This window comes from Protomyctophum bolini, assembly GCF_963924005.1.
Source record: "Protomyctophum bolini genome assembly, chromosome: 7".
NCBI classification, from domain to species: domain Eukaryota; kingdom Metazoa; phylum Chordata; class Actinopteri; order Myctophiformes; family Myctophidae; genus Protomyctophum; species Protomyctophum bolini.
The window spans coordinates 11,321,408-11,339,447 of record NC_137868.1 but is presented as its reverse complement, the minus strand read 5'-3'; the positions used below and the strand labels follow the sequence as shown (position 1 = coordinate 11,339,447).

General features: G+C 41.3%; 1 protein-coding gene across 1 annotated transcript; it reads left to right on the top strand.

Moving 5' to 3' along the window:
- Positions 1-437: 437 nt before the first annotated feature.
- Positions 438-15,417, top strand: slc6a20 (solute carrier family 6 member 20; the record flags this gene model as incomplete). The annotated part of the gene is made up of 11 exons (XM_080768165.1): positions 438-564; positions 6,324-6,464; positions 7,152-7,243; positions 9,378-9,605; positions 9,956-10,066; positions 10,533-10,774; positions 11,341-11,503; positions 12,577-12,781; positions 13,458-13,617; positions 14,801-14,966; positions 15,247-15,417. The coding sequence occupies 11 exons, from the start codon at positions 438-440 to the stop codon at positions 15,415-15,417; spliced, it is 1,806 nt and encodes a 601-aa protein (XP_080624291.1).
- Positions 15,418-18,040: the final 2,623 nt, after the last annotated feature.

Sequence of the window (18,040 nt, the reverse complement as noted above, 5' to 3'; positions counted from 1 at the left end):
CGGCAAGTCAAAGCATGTCTGTCATGTTTGGCTCAAAACAAACAGACCTTTAAAGGAAAGTGGACTGAGAAGTTGAACTGTCAGTAGAGGTTAAACACACCTTTAAGGAGGTTTACAACTTCAAACACCATCCAATCAAACATTCACCTGCCTTATCTCGGCCCAAGCAATTAAAGCAACAGGCAGCCAGAACCTCCCTCTGCCTCCTTGACAAGGAGCTCATTAGAATAAGCCTGGGTGCCAATAAAACGCCAAGTCTAGAGACATACGACTTTAGTGAATGTCGCTGACCGTCTAGTGTTGTTGAGTAGCCTGTCCGGATCCACACAGGACAGCCTTCATTGGATGTGTGTTACTTATACTGTCCTGACAGGAGCGATCAGCTGCGGTGCCTTCCAGTTAACCGGCCACTTTAGTCCTCCACGGATCCAGCAGCCATGGACAAAGATGCAGGCAGACCCAAATGGGACACTCCAATGCAATTTGTGCTCGCATGCGTATCTTACGCGGTTGGTCTCGGAAACGTATGGCGTTTCCCATACCTCTGTCAAATGCACGGTGGAGGTAAGGCACTATTATATCATGTATTGTGACCCATTTGTGTTCTTGTCTTATTATCGCTGCCTGTCAGTGGCAGGTGTCATTATATGGCCGTGCCGTTATTTGCGCGTTCCCTTCCAGACCTTTCTGTCAGACTGACTGACTGACTGACGCATGTTTATATTTACAATGAATAATAATGTAGGCCAATATTCTTAATTATAAATTATATGGAGTGTACGTGTCTGATACATAACAATTAAGCCTTCATTGGAAACGTTTTGTCCATGTGAGTGACTGTGGATACCATTATTGTGCAATGTGTTCTGAACTTAATGCAGGCTACTTTTAAGTTATGTCAGCTTGCAACATTGTGCAGCCTGCCTATATTCGGCCAGCTTTGTTAGTGTAGATTACAGGTGGGAAAACAATCATCTGCAAGGGGTAAAATAAAAAGTGTGTAGCTTATGTTTTAACTATTGACATGATCCAACCAACCGTCAGTCAAATATATAGGCCTACTTTGAGATAGAGATCAAAGACACCTGCCTATTTAAACATGTTTGTAGTATTTTGAAAAAATACTCTCATAATGTGAGTGAGTGTGTGATTGAAAAGTTCTTGCTTTTTATTAGTGTGCACAGTTGCAACTGAGTACATTTTCTCAAGTAGGCTACTGTAGCTAGTTTACACTTTTGAAGATTTTGAACTTCACTGGAGTGTTTTCAATTTTCATACTTTTACTTCTACTGCATTACATCTCAGAGGCAAATATTAGTAGCCTAGTACGTACTTTGACCACTACAATTAATTTAAAACTTTAGTTAATAGTTACTTTGGAAATTTGTATTATTACAAAACATACATTACGGTCCACTTCAGCTCTATATACTGTAGATTTCGGCCATTTGAAATAGCCAATTCACAAGCTCACAATGTGTCACAATGCGACACATTGTGAGCTTGTAGATCTGCTAGTTTCTAAATATTTGATTACAATTTCTACATTAAAAAACGTGTAAAATGCCTCATTCTGCATAATGATTACTTTCTACTTTGGGTATAGGCATACTTAAAGTACATATTTTAGGCCTATAGGCCTATTGCAGTATTGATACTTTTACTTACAGTAATTTTTTCCTTGTGCGTGAGTGAGTGAAACGTTCTTGCTTGTGCTTTTTCTTGTTGTGCAACAACACAATAATCCAAGATTTACAATCAAGCTGATTCTGGAAACTTGTCATAATCCTTATCCGACTATAAAACGAGCACAACTATAACCCTTGAGGTTAATATCAGTGTTAATACATCAATAAATAACCTGTACACGTATCTGGAGGCAAAAGTTCATCTGAGGGAACGGGATACTGATAGAAATATACACAACAACATGGTTGGCATGGGCCAGTGGTTCTCAAAGTAGCCTTCCGGGCAGAGTATCTAATCCATTGACTCCCATTGTAACAATGGCATGCGGAAGTGCTCATTCTATCTCAATGGGATAGTTCCAGCCATAGGAGCAATGTTTGGAACTATAGCCCGTAGGCACACGCTTTGTGGCGAGATCAAAGTGTGTCGCTACTCTGGGTCCGGGGACCCCCGGGGGTCCTTGAGCGTACGTGTTCCAGGGGAGCCCCCAGCTAAGTGACTTAATAATAGCATCAATATCAGTTTAATTAACAACTATTTTAAACAGTACTTCTACTTAAGCTATTAAGTTAAATCGAGTGCATAAAGTGAGTGGCAAATTTGAGTGGCGTGAAGTCAAGTGGAAAAGTGAATGGCAAAGTGAGTTTAACATTGTTTAATGTCGTTTAATGCAATCAGATCAAGGCCAGGAAGTCGTTTTTTGTTACTCTGACTCAGTAGGTGTTCCCGCATAACTTCCGGGTATGATGATGATGATATGATGTCACGCGCACACCCCCAATTAGCTGGTGTATATTAACCTCACAACGCGTCATGATGCGACACAATATTAGTATACATTTGAAATGGGACATTCTGCTTTTGGTACTTTAGGTACATTTTGATGCCAATACTGTTGTACTTTTAATCAGGTACATTTTAAATTCCGGACTTCTACTTCTACTTGTAACAGAGTATTTCTATATTGCAGTATTGATACTTTTAGTAAAAAAAAAATTTGTACTTTTTCCACCACTGAAAATGTTTCAGAACCACTGCAGTATAATATCCGCCAATAACATGGTTAAACTATACAGCTTATAGGCTGATCTGGTCCTCTGTATGGGTCAATGAACAATGAACTTGTCACTTTTTACAGTAATTACTGGGCGGGCTGCACTTGTAATTTGGAGGCAGGACATCAGACTACACATGTACAGTACATGTGTAGTCTCTGTTAATTAAGGTCTGGCTTTAAGGACATGCACTGTACTGCATCTGAAGTAGTATACTATTTTCCCATTATTTAAAAAGATTAAAAGAAATAAAATAAATAAAATAAAATAAATTAAATGTTTCAAAATAATAATAAAAAATCCATAAATGTAAAAGAGGTCACATCGTGAGCTTGTAGATCTGCTATTTATAATGTATTTTTCTAAGTTCTAGATTAGGAACCCGGGGAGACAACGAATTCATCTTTGTTATTGGACCATAGCAAATAAACTAAACTAAACTAAATGTGATAGTTTAAAATAAAATAAAGTAATGGTAACAAAATGCAGTTCCCAACAACCAGAGCAGGGAAACATTCTGCCAAACTTACAGGGATTGTGACATTTAGGTTTTCTGAGCTCAATTGCACCCAAAGAACAGAACTTTTAACATTCAGTAGATTTTCTGTGGTGTGTTTTTTTTGTGGCTCAAACAGGTGCTCTGAGTTTCCTGCTGTTTGTGATGTAAAAACAGAAAAACCCATATATGTCAATGGGATTTGCCAGCAGATGTCACTGTTTTCACATTTTGCCTGTTTTCATTGCAGCTCAGAAAGACTAACAAACCCCAGAGAAAGCTCCAGACCACAGAAAAATTCACTGAATGTTCAAAGTGTGAAACCTTTATAACAATGAATACATTTTTATTTTGTACATTCTGTATAGAGTAGGATGTTAATACAATAAACCTCATACAATTGGGGTGGTTGAATTTGATCTCTTGCTCTTCTATTGAGACAATTAGATTGTGTCAAAGGTCATGTCTCTCCTAGACACCGGATCTGGCACGATTTCTGACCTTTAGGTCAAGATTCAATTTATCCCCTGAGCAAGCAGGCTATAAGATCAATGGTAAAACACAGAGTGCACAGGGAACCGGGCTCATATCCGGGGTAGAAGAGGAAAGTAACATAATAGGCAGCTTTAAATAAACACAAACAAATAATGAATAAAAATGCTCTTTTTGTGGCCAATTATGTGACACCTCAGCTACAGTGTAGCTGTGCCCAGACAGGGCACCCCTCAGTGGATTCGTCCATACTCTGGGGAGGCACCGGCCAGGTGTCCCTGATTATCTCCCAACCTCCAGCCAAGGCAATTAAAAAGAAGGTACGGTCATCACTGGAAGGCTAACTGCATGGAGCCTGGAGTGCATTTAGTGCAGTCAATTAGGTGGACCAGCTTATGAACAATTTATGAATGATTAAAAACTTTTTTTAAATACTCTGTCCAGGAAAATAAAAGATGACAAGACATATCACACAACATTGTTTTCCGCTGTGTTTGCTATTTGATGTGCACACTGTATGATTTTATTGAGGTATCTAAAGAGCACAAAGTATGTTTCTGAACCACTGTTTAGGTATAACTCAATACAAATATGTAGAGTGACAAACAAGTGATTAGAAAACAACCTGTGATAATATGACTTCTTTATTCCTAAACCGATTAACTGTCATGGCATTGCATGGCAACTGGCCCGTGGACCGACCATACTGGACCTATCATAGCCTTGGCTCCAGCCAGAACCCTGCAAAACCAGCCAGCCAGCACCCTGAAAAACCAGCCAGCACCCTGCATAACCAGCCAACACCCTGCAAAACCAGCCAGAACCCTGCAAAACCAGCCAGCACCCTGCAAAACCAGCCAGCACCCTGCAAAACCAGCCAGCACCCTGCAAAACCAGCCAGCACCCTGCAAAACCAGCCAGAACCCTGCAAATCCAGCCAGCACCCTGCATAACCAGCCAGCACCCTGCAAAACCAGCCAGCACCCTGCAAAACCAGCCAGAACCCTGCAAATCCAGCCAGCACCCTGCATAACCAGCCAGCACCCTGCAAAACCAGCCAGCACCCTGCAAAACCAGCCAGCACCCTGCAAAACCAGCCAGCACCCTGCAAAACCAGCCAGAACCTTGCAAAACCAGCCAGAACCCTGCAAAACCAACCAGCACCCTGCAAAACCAGCCAGCACCCTGCAAAACCAGCCAGCACCCTGCATAACCAGCCAACACCCTGCAAAACCAGCCAGAACCCTGCAAAACCAGCCAGCACCCTGCAAAACCAGCCAGCACCCTGCAAAACCAGCCAGGCCAATTGGTCGGGGGGGTAGGACCAAGGGATTTGGGATTTGTTTATAAACATTTTGGTATTTGTTTATAAACATTTGTGATTTGTTTATAAACATTTGTGATTTATTTATAAATATTTTGGGATTTGTTTATAAACATTTGGGATTTGTTTACAAACATTTGGGATTTGTTTATAAACATTTGGGATTTGTAAGTCTCATGGGGGGGGTAGGACCACTACCAGTTTACCTGTAGTAAGTCTCATGGTCGGGGGGGTAGGACCAAGGGATTTGGGATTTGTTTATAAACATTTTGGTATTTGTTTATAAACATTTGTGATTTGTTTATAAACATTTGTGATTTGTTTATAAACATTTGTGATTTGTTTATAAACATTTTGGGCTCTGTATAATATGTTGCCTAGGGCCTCAAAAGGCCTAGAACCGGCACTGCTCAGGAGGCTAGCTAGCTCTAGAAACCCGCAGGGGTCCTAGAGGGGGTTTTAGGGGGTCCCCAGCAAAACAGTTTAACCACATTAATCCTATTTTTAGACCCTGATTATGCGGCATAAAATCCTTTTATTATGCGGGCAAAAATCCTTGATTTTGCAATGAAATATGCAGGTTTTGATGTGATTTTATGCGGAAATTTGCAAAATATGTGGAAAGACCTTCATTAGCCTATATTCCTGATGAATGTCAGAGTGACCGAAACACTGTGTCCGCATAATACATTTTGGTAAATGAGAAGGTCTGAGTGACCGAAACATTGTATGCCTATTAGTACATTTCAGTAAATGAGAAGGTTTGAGTGACCGGAACATTGTATCCCTGTGAAGTGAAGACGGTGTGAACAACTCCCTTTTTCCTGCTCTTCAAGACAAGTTCATTACTCTGACGCACCTGTCCGTCTCCGTAGGTGTGAAAAAGGACATTTTCTTCTATATGCAAAATGTTTCACAATAATTATTCAAGATGTTTTTCTGCTCAATTCTGTTCAAAACTAGCCGATCTGCAAGCTCACAGCGCATCGTCTCATGACACATGAGCTTGCAGATCGGCTATATCTGAGCTGGAAACCCCTTGGAAGCCCTTCAAGGAGCCCTTCTTGATCCCTTTGAGAACCACCGTTTGTGTAAGGACTGTAATTGCACAACGCTGAAAGCTATTTACAGGTTTGCTATAGTGTACAGTGCATGTGTGCGTGCGTGCGGTGCCGTTCCAGAATGCATTTGAACAGTGACAGTGGTAGCAGAACAACAGGTTTGTAGTAAAGTGATAAGTGAATGGGGACTCTGTCTTCATCCTCAGGTGGGTTCATGATCCCATATCTCATCATGCTGCTGTTGGAGGGCATACCCTTGTTCTACATGGAGCTGGCTATTGGTCAGAAGATGCGTCAGGGAAGCATAGGGGCATGGACCGCCATCAGCCCCTACCTAGGAGGACTGGGTAAGCTCTGACAAATGTAAACAGCCTGATATAGTTTAGATTTAACAATATCAGAATGCATGTTCAGCACATTGTTTTCTTTCTTTCTTAGTGCTTTCTTAGATGCTGTGTGCTTGGCACGCAGCATCAACGTTTGGATTGGGGTCCCTGTGACATACTAGCGTCATGTCCAGGGGGTGTAGAGTATAATTGTACGTAAAGCTGCCTCATGCTACGGAAACAGCTGGACTGAGCTATCTGGGCCACTTGGCTCGAGAATAACGGGGCCCCAAGTGGTTCCGAAAATGTACCCCCCCCAGTATGCGATTCAGAGCTCTGCAGCTGAATCTGTCAGCAACTCCCATTACAACATGTGTGGAGTTTAGGAATGTAAATAAAAGACCCATCAGGAAGTGGAGTGCTAAAGGAGAGTTCCCCCAGATTCAAATAAATAAAAAACATTTTTAAAATAAAATAAAATAGACATAGAGCTTCTGCCTATGCCATTAAAATGAAATGTTTCATTAATTTCTGAGTATTGTATTGAAAACAGCACTCCAGAGACTTTTCAGAGGAGGATTTAACATTCGGGAGTGTATGTTATGAATGTCATTTAAATGTAACATTATGGAAACAGGACAAATCTTAGCTCAAATAATTGGAAATTGTGAGACTAATTATGTTACATCAATGTTCCTTTGCTTTCAGGTATAGCCAGCATGGTGACATCCTTTTATCTTTGTCTGTATTACAACGTGATCAATGCCTGGAGCTTCTGGTATCTTTTCAACTCCTTTCAGGTGAGCTCTTCATGTTGTCTGACTAGGGTGATCCAGTACATGATTTAGTTTTAGTCGTAGTCTTTTGAATTTATTTATTTTGTAGTCATCTGAAATGTTTTAGTTTTAGCCTAGTTAATTATATTTTAGTAGAATAAATGTAGACAAACATTTTTCATCATAGTCTTAGTCGACTTGATTACCACTGGGGAGACCACAGTCTGACCATAGCCAGACAACAATCTCTGAATGCTATCTATATGGAGTGTTGAACTACACATTCCGAAAGCCAAGAACGGAAGCTATCATCTGTTCGTCATTTCCGTTTGCTGAAATTATAAAAGTAATATTTTGAAATATCTTAACATTTTATTTTAGAATTTCCATTTCTGATAAGCAGCAAGCTATATGTTTAGAATATTTTGAATTAGGACAAAACATTTGTGCGACTGTAAAGATGAAACGGAAGTGGGGAGGAGGTGTCACATCTGTAACGTAAGGAGCCCTTCACCCATGTTCAACCATATCTTCATATAATTCAGGCCGCATTATAATACAGAAGATAGGAAACCTGCCTAACAGTAACATCATCAGTAGGCAGCTTTGGTCATTTCAAACAAGATTTCAAACTTCAATGTTGGCTTCTATTTCAGCATGCTAACTTTCTAGGACGATCAAGGCTGTATATCTGTTATTAACTGCTGTACTGTAACTACACCTGAATTTCCCCAGCGGGATCAATAAAGGTCTTATCTTATATTATGTTATCTGTAGTTTCCATTAGCTTGGAATCCCCATTGATGATGTCATTGGTAGGCAGTCTCACAGAGTCTGTAGACAGAAATGGTCTTCTTATTATGACTATGCGCATTAGTAAGGGCCAAGTTTACGGAGATAAGGTTGAAAATGGTTGAAGTGCTGTTTTAATAGCTGATTGCTAAAATAGCTGATCTACAAATTTAGTTTTTTGCACTTAACACATAGTGACTGCACCTTTCAACAGAACATGATGTACATAATTAGGTAAGCACTTAAAACAAAGTGTTATTATTTTACGTGTAGTGAAAATTGGGATGTCGTATCCGTGTCATGCTATGTCCAAGCAACATGCCTGGAATATAGGCTGATATTTTCAGAATATTTTCCGTCAGGTCAGCAGTCGCCTGTTTATATATACTAGCCCTTACCCGTTGTGAGATTCTTTAAAGGTAGATCAAACCAAAATCATACACAAAATCATACACTTGAGCAATCAATCCCTTCAAAATGTAAACTAAATATTCAATTACCTTTAAATTCTCCCCTACAATGTCCCTTTAAAGGTGCCCCAAAGTCAAAGTATTCCAAAAGTAATCCCGAAAAAAGTAATCGGAGTATCCAAAGTAATCCAAACATTGTAGATCCTCTTTTAGTCAATTAGGTTAGAAAAAAAGTTTGAAAACAAAAAGGCAATGCATTGCTTACCGGCAAAAATAAATGATATATGCTGCTCACCCAACCTTTAAGTCTGGAGTCTGCTGGGTCCTTTGTTATACAAGCTCTGATTGTTTGTCAGAGCTCACCACCTCAGAAGCTGCCCTACCAAACTTTCTTTCTTTCCCTTAGCAAAGTTCTTCGGTCAGACAGGCATTTTTTGCGTTCACTTCTGAATTGGCGTATAGTATCCTTTAAAAGAGTGTGTTTGGCAAAGAGACAAAACCACACCAAACCCTCTTCTTACTGCCCAAAATGGAACCCAGGCTCGGCGCCTGACTTCCTGTTCTTTTATAGCTTCCTGGAAATATTGCTCACACACATTTCCCCACAGCTCCCCTTGTGATCAAACCTTGTCATTTGTCAACAGAAAATTGATGACCATGGTTCAACTACACAAAACATTATATTGTATTCTCCGTACACTACATTTCAGTGTTAAATATTCAACCCTAGTTTAACCAACATATTCCCCTGTTATTCCCCTGCAGTATGTTTCATTTTCTTCAATACTCATACCAGGCCAGGAAATACATTGTTTCACACATTTTATGTGGCAGTGTCACAACACATTCAGACAGACATTGACTGAATTATAGTATGATGATATGATATAAAGCCTATATACAGTAGGCTACTGTATAATAATATTTAGGAACCCTAATTGCTCTCTCTCTCTCAGTCAGTGCTGCCCTGGGCAGAATGTCCTCTCAACAGCAACAGGACGGGCTTCCTGGAGGAGTGTGAGAAGGCCACGCCCACGCAGTACTTCTTCTTCAGGGAGACTCTGAACATCACCTCCTCCATCGACGAGAACGGAGGCGTGCACACAGGACAGGCGCTCTGCCTCCTGCTGGCCTGGATGCTCACCTACCTGTTCATCGTCCGAGGGGTCAAGTCCACCGGAAAGGTTAGAGCATAACTGTTGACATCAGGAGAGGTTATACCTTATTGTTGTAGCCGTATTGTTGAAATACGGGCTGTTATTAGTTTGGTACTGTTATGTATGTATTAGCTTTTATTTATTGTGTATTATGGAGCACCCCAACCTAAGGTTTTCACAGTGCATACTGCATATTCATACAGTACATCCTTGTGACAGTACATCTCTTAAATCTTGAATCTGGATGTTGTTATGTCTGTGTCTAACCCTTCAGGTGGTGTACTTCACAGCCACATTTCTGTGTTATGTCTGTGTCTAACCCTTCAGGTGGTGTACTTCACAGTGCCTGTGCCCTATGTCTGTGTCTAACCCTTCAGGTGGTGTACTTCACAGCCACATTTCCATACGTGGTTCTCTTCATCTATCTGATCCGGGGCTTGACGCTGCACGGCGCCCTCAATGGCGTCAAGTTCATGTTCACGCCAAAGGTATTGTACGCCATATGTGTGCTTCTCAGTGGTGGAAAGCCTAATTACGCTTTAGATATTATATTGCAGGGGCTTTCAACACTTTTCATATCAACGTCCATTATTTATTCGGCATTTGAGCCACGGACCACCATTTGAGGAGATTTAGCCTCTCTTTGAAAGTTTAGTGTCATTGGATATGATTTTGTCCACAATTCCATGCTTTATGGTGTGGTACCGTACTATAGGAGAGATAACAGGTGTTGATCAAAATACAATTTATTGTACATTCTGTAATTGTGTAGACGTCTTGTAAATTAAGTAATGCAGTTGTTTAACAATAATTTAACCCTTAAAATGTATTCTAGTATTCTCAAACTCGTTTGAGAATACTAGAGTGTACTATTATAGTACACTCTACTTCAGCCATTTTCAACCTCTTTTCATATAATTAGTGGATTACCTCTTCCACCACTGCTGTCTTCAGATGGAAGAGCTTGCCAACCCCAACACGTGGATCAACGCTGCCACCCAGATCTTCTTCTCTCTTGGTCTCGGCTTCGGCTCGCTCATCGCCTTTGCCAGCTACAACGAATATCACAACAACTTTGAGCGTCAGGCCATCATAGTGTCAATGATCAACAGCGGAACCTCCATCTTCGCCAGCATTGTTACCTTCGCCATCTACGGATTCAAGGCCACCTTCAACTTTGAGAACTGCCAAGAGAGGTGAGGCCCGTCACCCAACGTGTGTGTGTGTGTGTGTGTGTGTGTGTGTGTGTGTGTGTGTGTGTGTGTGTGTGTGTGCGTGCGTGCGTGCGTGCGTGCGTGCGTGCGTGCGTGCGTGCGTGCGTGCGTGCGTGCGTGCGTGCGTTTTGTCATAAATTATAACGCTATTGAACACCCTTTACATCTGTGTAAAGGGTGTTTAAAAAAAATAATTAAACCAATTAAAAGTAATAAAATGCGCTTCGGACAAAACCTCTTAACTCCATTGGACCCTCAAACTGTCTGCTAAAGCAGCTAATTCCACCACCTCTCCCCCTCTCATGCAAGTAATTGATTATATAAAGTCACAATACCAACTTTGATGAGGCAGTATTGCCTTGTTTTAAAAACATAAGGTTTTCTTCATATCCTGAAAAATTTATATTTATATTTATTTATTATATAGGTGGTTTCTTCCCGACAGCAGAGGTATGCAAAACTATAATATCCTTGATTGGGGTATGGTGGGTTCTACTGCATTCTTAAAATAAATCATAGTATCTGTAATGTATACTTGTGTGTTCCAGGGTTCGCTTGCTGCTGTTGAACACCTTTAACCTGGCAGAGGACAGCATCAGTATTGACAATGTGGATGAGTGGATCGGGAAGCTAAACCAAACATATCCAGTGCAGTTTGCTGAAATAGCTGGAATGATGGAAACCTGTGATCTGGAGACTGAACTGTCAACTGTACGTTCCGAATACCACCATACACATCAACTGTATTATTGAGAACTAGTCTGTTATGCAATATTAAGAGTAGATCCATTGTGCAGGAGCTAATAGCCGTGATTACAGTCAGAGTTCATTTGAGGATAAGCTACAGTTTATGTAATGTTTTGTGAGCTGTCCTGCAATATTCAAAAAAGTATATGTTTTGGCACCGTTAAAATTAATTGTAATCAATTGGTGCAAGTGAACTATATGTGAACTATACTAAATCAAGGCACTGTTATATCTGAGACAGTGTACTGTAGAGGTGCAAAGTCACACTTAACTGTTTCGTTGATATATAAAAATTCAAAAGAATATTTATTTATTCCGCAACGATTATTTAATATCGTTACGGAAAGGCTTGCAGCCATAATGTTCTGATAACAGAGTTTATGTAAGCTCCAGCTTTTCCTACACTCTCAAAACCCAACTAGTAAACATTGACAGTGCTGGATCACAAGTAGACAATGCAGATAAGATTATGTTGATAACATCTTAACTTACTGGCCGTGAGGGACTCTCTCTGATATCAAACACAGGTCTTTACTTGGTGACTCAGCACAGGTGGAAATAATGTTCTCAATCAGTGGCATGCTCTTTCACCTATAAGACACTCTATTACAAAAACAATGCCATTTACAACTTCATTAGATAAGTGTCAATGGTGATAGTCATAGGGCTCAAAGTACCGATTCGCCTCGATCTGAGTCACTGCAGAGAGAAGGATTAATTTCTAACTGCCACCGTGACTGTGAATGTTAATTTTTAATAGCCAGTGTTTACTTGGATGTACCGCTTTGGGTCATTATCTTTCTAATTCACATTTAGCCCGAGAGAGGCTGTAGTATGAGCACATTATATGAGCTAATAGTAATGTTTTCATCTCAAGAGGTTAAGGACAGTATAAATACAATAAGATGTTCTCTCTCATTTATTCACCTCTCACTCTATCCTGCTCTCTCTCCGTCTATCTATCTATCTATCTATCTATCTATCTATCTATCTATCTCTCTATCTCTCTCTCTCTCTCTCTCTCTCTCTCTCTCCAGGCTGTGGAAGGTGCAGGCCTGGCATTCATCGTGTACAGCGAGGCCATTAAGAACATGCCAGTGTCCCAGCTGTGGTCGGTGCTGTACTTCTTCATGCTGTTGCTGCTGGGCATGGGCAGCATGCTGGGCAACGTCACCGCCATCATCACCCCCCTGCGCGACTTCAAGCTGCTGTCTCAACACTTGAGCATCGAGACTCTAAACGGTGAGTGTCGAGCTGATGCTAGTTGTGGTGGTACTGTAGGTGTTGTGGGTGATGCTTTAGAGGATACATTTTACTGGCTGTGAGGGACTCACGACAAGGGCTCATTCACAGTCAGGGACTCCCAGCCAGTGCACAAACTCCAAGTGCACATTCGAGTGAGGAGTCTGCTAACACGAGATATAGAGCCAGATAGCTATAACGTTTACAACATGAGATCACAACACTGTTATCGATATTCGGTATTCGGCATCGGCTACACAGAAATTGTGGTATCGGGATCGGATCGGGAACAAAAAACATCCCGAATTCCAACCAGTTCCTTTCAGGTGCCCCAGCTGGCCAGAGGGAGGTAGTATAGAGACCAAGATTAATGCATGTTCACAGGGAGACACGTGATCTAATCTCATTGGATTTTTGGCATTCTGTTACTTTCCCGAAACATTTCCCTTACCTGTAACGTTTACATGCTTTCACTGTTGTTTTGGTAGATGAGGACCTTTGGGACAGTAAAAACACCAAAATACTTGTCTCTGATTCGTGCAAAACTCTAAAATATGGAGTTAGGTTTCCTTCCAACAGCAATGATATATCTGTTGTTTTGTTATGTAAATATAGGGCAAATAATGAGAATAATGAGATGTGTTGTGACAGTTGATCTGATCCTGTGCTCCTGCAGGCATAGTGTGTTTGGTATGCATGCTCCTGGGCCTGGGCTTCACCACGGGCTCCGGCAACTACTGGTTCACCATGTTCAACGACTACGGCGCCACCTTCTCCCTGCTCTTCATCGTCCTCCTCGAGGTCATCGCCGTCAGCTACATCTACGGCATAAAGAGGTACGTGCGTTTGTTCGGTTTGAGGCTGACCACAGAAGAGGCAGAGGAATTCCTTTTCAGGTTTTTAATAGGTGCGTCACGTGCGTGTGGCACACACGATGTGTGTGGTTTGCTCTTGGACGCACACAGTTCCGAGGGTGGAGAGAGATGGTATTCTGGAGGTTGGTGGACAATAATCTGGTGTGGTGATCTAGCATGCATGAATGACTGAGTGCAGCTAGTCCTACTTGTAGCCTCCCACACCTGTGTGCAGTGAGCAAGCTGCCAGCCACTCAGCCTTGATTGCTTGATTGGCAGTGAGTCTCCATGGGCCTTTTGACAAAGAGCATACCTACTTACATGCACAATTGACAAGGAAATCGTGGAAGGAGGTAGGGCCAAGAGGTCAAGAAATTCAATATAAAAGGTGAGTTAGAATCTCAAGAGTTGGAAGTGCACCGGATTGTCTGGTTAAGTCATTATTGCGACCGACTCAAGACACTGCCCCCGCTGCCACCCTTAGATTTCCATATATGGAGCTGACCTGTTCTGACATTCCATATGTTGACCTGACCTGACCTGACCAGTGCTCGCCCAGCAGTCTGCCGTCACCCATGTGAAATTATTAGTAGTCAATGGACCATTGATTGAGAATGGGATGTATACACATGGGATGCATAGCAAGTGTTCCAAAAGCACTAATCTTAGCCCATATCCCCACCCAACACAACAGTGGTCCCCAGGTTGATTCTATTAACCCATTCTGACCGGGCACCCATTCTGGTGTTAGCATCATGTCATGCTTTACCTAATGAAAAATAGCAGATCTACAAGCTCATATCGCGCCACCGAGTGGCGCGATACGAGCTTGTAGGTCTGCTATTTTTGAAAAATTCGAAGAACGACTGACATTTTTAGAATCTGATCTCAGGTCAGAATGGGTTAATCAGACCAGTGTGTGTCGAGTGGAAACCTGGTATGAATCTGATCTCAGGTCAGAATGGGCTAGTGGATCATACAACTGCGTCACACAAAAGCTTCAAAAGTAGCAGAGAGCTACCTTTGAATTTGAATCCTGAAAAGTAACAGTTTTGGATAAATGAGGTTTCCAACCGTCCAGAGACAATATCAAACTGGGGTCCTTGAAAGGAGAAAGATTGAGGATCACTGATTATTATTAACATCTAAATGTTCTGTTGCCCAGGTTCGAAAAAGATATCGAAGACATGCTGGGCCATCGGCCCCACTGGTACTGGAAGATCATGTGGGCGGTGGTCAGTCCTCTGCTCCTCGTCGCACTCTTCATCTTCTACATCGTCAGCTACATCCAAGGAGGGACGCCAACCTACCCAGCCTGGGACAAAGACACGGTGAGACCACCCGCCGTACTGTCCTACAGTAGGCCCCAACGACAAGGGCTCATTCACAGTACATACTAGGCGATGCAAATTGTGAAAGATGGTTCATGCAATAAGCAATCAATTCCCGTTGTACTTACTTATTTTCATAGTACCCGACTACCCGCTGTACCCTTTGTCAGAGTAACCAAAATGTCTGACAAGCGGTCAGATTTGGCTCCAACTTGTCCCCCGTTTGATGCAATGGTTGTGAGAATGTAGGCCTAAAAATGTCATTGTTGTTCCCTCTCAGGGTAAAACTGTGCCGTTGCACTATCCTGTCTTTGGCCAAATCTTCATCGGCCTCCTGCTGGTCTCATCCGTCAGCTGCGTGCCCGTGGCGGCTCTCTACGCATACTGCAAGAAGAGGGAGCGGGCCAATCGGAAGACAGAACGACAGTCAATCAGCACGATATCTTCGTAGAGACGGGACAATACCGAACTCTCTGACTGGACCCACGTTCACTAAAGTTCAACTGACCATATGGATGTGAAAAACTAAAACAACAACAACTGGCAGAAACCCACAGTGTGCGTGTTGTGGCCAAACTGTATATACTGTAGCACTAGTGGTGCCTTGGGATCTCCTGAGTAGCCATGATATTAGTTCTGTTGTATTGTGATTGTGTGTTGTGCTTGCATCAGTATTAACGTCAGAGGTCTGAGCCAGACTAACCTCTTAAACCCTGTAGACTCAGTAAACTAGACCTGAGTTGGCTCTGAACTTTATCCACTTTTTTTCCAGTCTACAAAAAATCGCTGCAAAAAAGGGGGGTCAGCAGGTTGTAGATCAGCTATTTTTGGGCAATGTACAAATGGTTAAACTAAAGCCATATACTTCATCTAACGACAGTGATATCACTTGCACCATAGCTCATTTTCAAGGAAAAAGAAAAACGTGACTTCAGCGAAAATAGATCTACACGTCGTGAGCTTGTAGATTGACTATTTTGGGGTGAAAATAATTTGTGTATAGCGGGAATTGCGTGCATACTAGTACAAGGCCCTGAGGCAGCCATTGTCAACTAAGCAAATCAGGGTTTAAGCGGTGAAAAAAGCACTTTCATTCAGGCGTGAGCAATAATGCATCTCTCTTCGTTTGTTTTGCAAGTTATATTCAACAGTAAATGTGATTACTGTATGTACTCATTGAGTAGTGAGTACTGTATGAGTATGTCAGGCTGGTCTCTGTACACTTGTGTTGTTCTAGTCAGTGGTGGAAGGTAACTAAAGTACATTTAAAAACGAGTAGGTTGTGCACATCCAGTCCCTCGCTGCCTGGTGATGGACAAACGGTCCGCACGCAGGCTCAGTGTTCCATTTATTTAAAAACACAGACAAACGGAACCGCTTCTGTTTGTCGGAGTGACAAACTGACATATTGAGCCTACGACACACAGCCCGTAGTCACGGAAACCAACTACTGTGGCCAGATTTCCTGGGGTCTAGTAGGACAATAGTAAATAATAATAATAAAGAAATCGCCATACAATTTTGTAAAAAAAATAAATATATATATATATATATATATATATATTTAGCCCCATGTTCGAAAGCTCCCGCCCCCCTGTCAAAAATAGATAAAATTGCGATAAAACACACTCACTACTTTCTCTAATAACAACCTAAAACATGAACCTTGGTTGAAAAAAAACAATGTCCTTTAACTTAAGTACATTTACTCAAGTACTGTACCTACCTAAGTACAATTTTGTGGTAGTTTAACTTTACTTGATCGTATGTCCATTTTTCAATGCTTCTGCTCCATTACATATCAGAGGTAACTCTTATTGAAGCCCTATTTTATACTTTGGCTTTTCGGAAAAGAAAGAAAAAGCACACAATTAACGCATGACAGAGCGACACTTTGTGAGCATGTAAATTGGCTATTTTCCATAAAGTTTGATACATTTAGAAAAGGTTGAGTACTTTACTTTTGTACTTATACTTATAATATGGGCCTTTTAATTGTAACAGAGTATGTTTATATTGTGGCATTGTTACTTTTACTTAAGAAATGTGATGACTTCTTCCACCACTGGTTCTAGTATAACTTTTCTTCCTGTATAGTTGGGGGATCGCTAGTCGTGCATTTCCTTTTGGGTAAATGTACATGTACCTTTTCGTGATCTTATAGATTGGCTTCATCTATCCGACTATTTGTCATGCAAAAAAGTACATAGGGAAGAAAATATCCCAACATCTGTTTTGTGTTTTTTATTTTTTTTTTGTCAATGAAGGGCTATTATCTTTTCTACCAAGTATGTGAACAAAACTCAAGATTTGCCAAATATATCCAAGAGTTGTACTGAACACCAGAAAGCACATTAAGGCACTAGCACTTCTACTTGTGCCAAACGTGTTTGGATACTGTGAGACCTTTGCCTGGTAAAACTGCATGGTTTGTTTTTAGTCAGCCACGGCTGAATTCAAGAACATTTTGTCAAGCCAAAATTAATATGACATCATTTCATGCGTGACCATTGTACCATAATTATTCTGTTTTTGAATTGTTTTTAGTCTGTGAATAGGTGTTTGTAAAATACAATGTTGCCAAATCCAAGTATTTTATTAACTTCTCTTATTTCGCCAAGGTGTTTTTATATTGTCTTTATACTGTGTAATGAATTATTTACCGTAGTTTTAATAATTGATGGATAAATGATTTCTAAGGGCCGATTCATACTCCTATTTTATCGCTGTTTCGGCGCTGTGGTGCCGAAATGATTTCGGCTAGTCAGAAATTTTCAGTAGCACCGAAGAGGCGACTTTAGCACGGTACCCGCCCCCCCCCCCCCCGAACCTCAAATGACGTCACATTGTAGGCTCTACAGAGCCGAACCGACTTTTATTCGGCTCTAAAATAGGAGTATGAATCGAACGACGAAAGAACAAAACCTGCCCTGTTCATTTACTTTACTAGACCACATTGATATTACCACTGTTTTTGTTATTTTCAAAGATAGGATATATTGACGACCACAGAATGGAGAAAAAGAAAGAAGAAATGTGAATGTGTAGATAGAAAAGCTGGTCGAATATAGGGA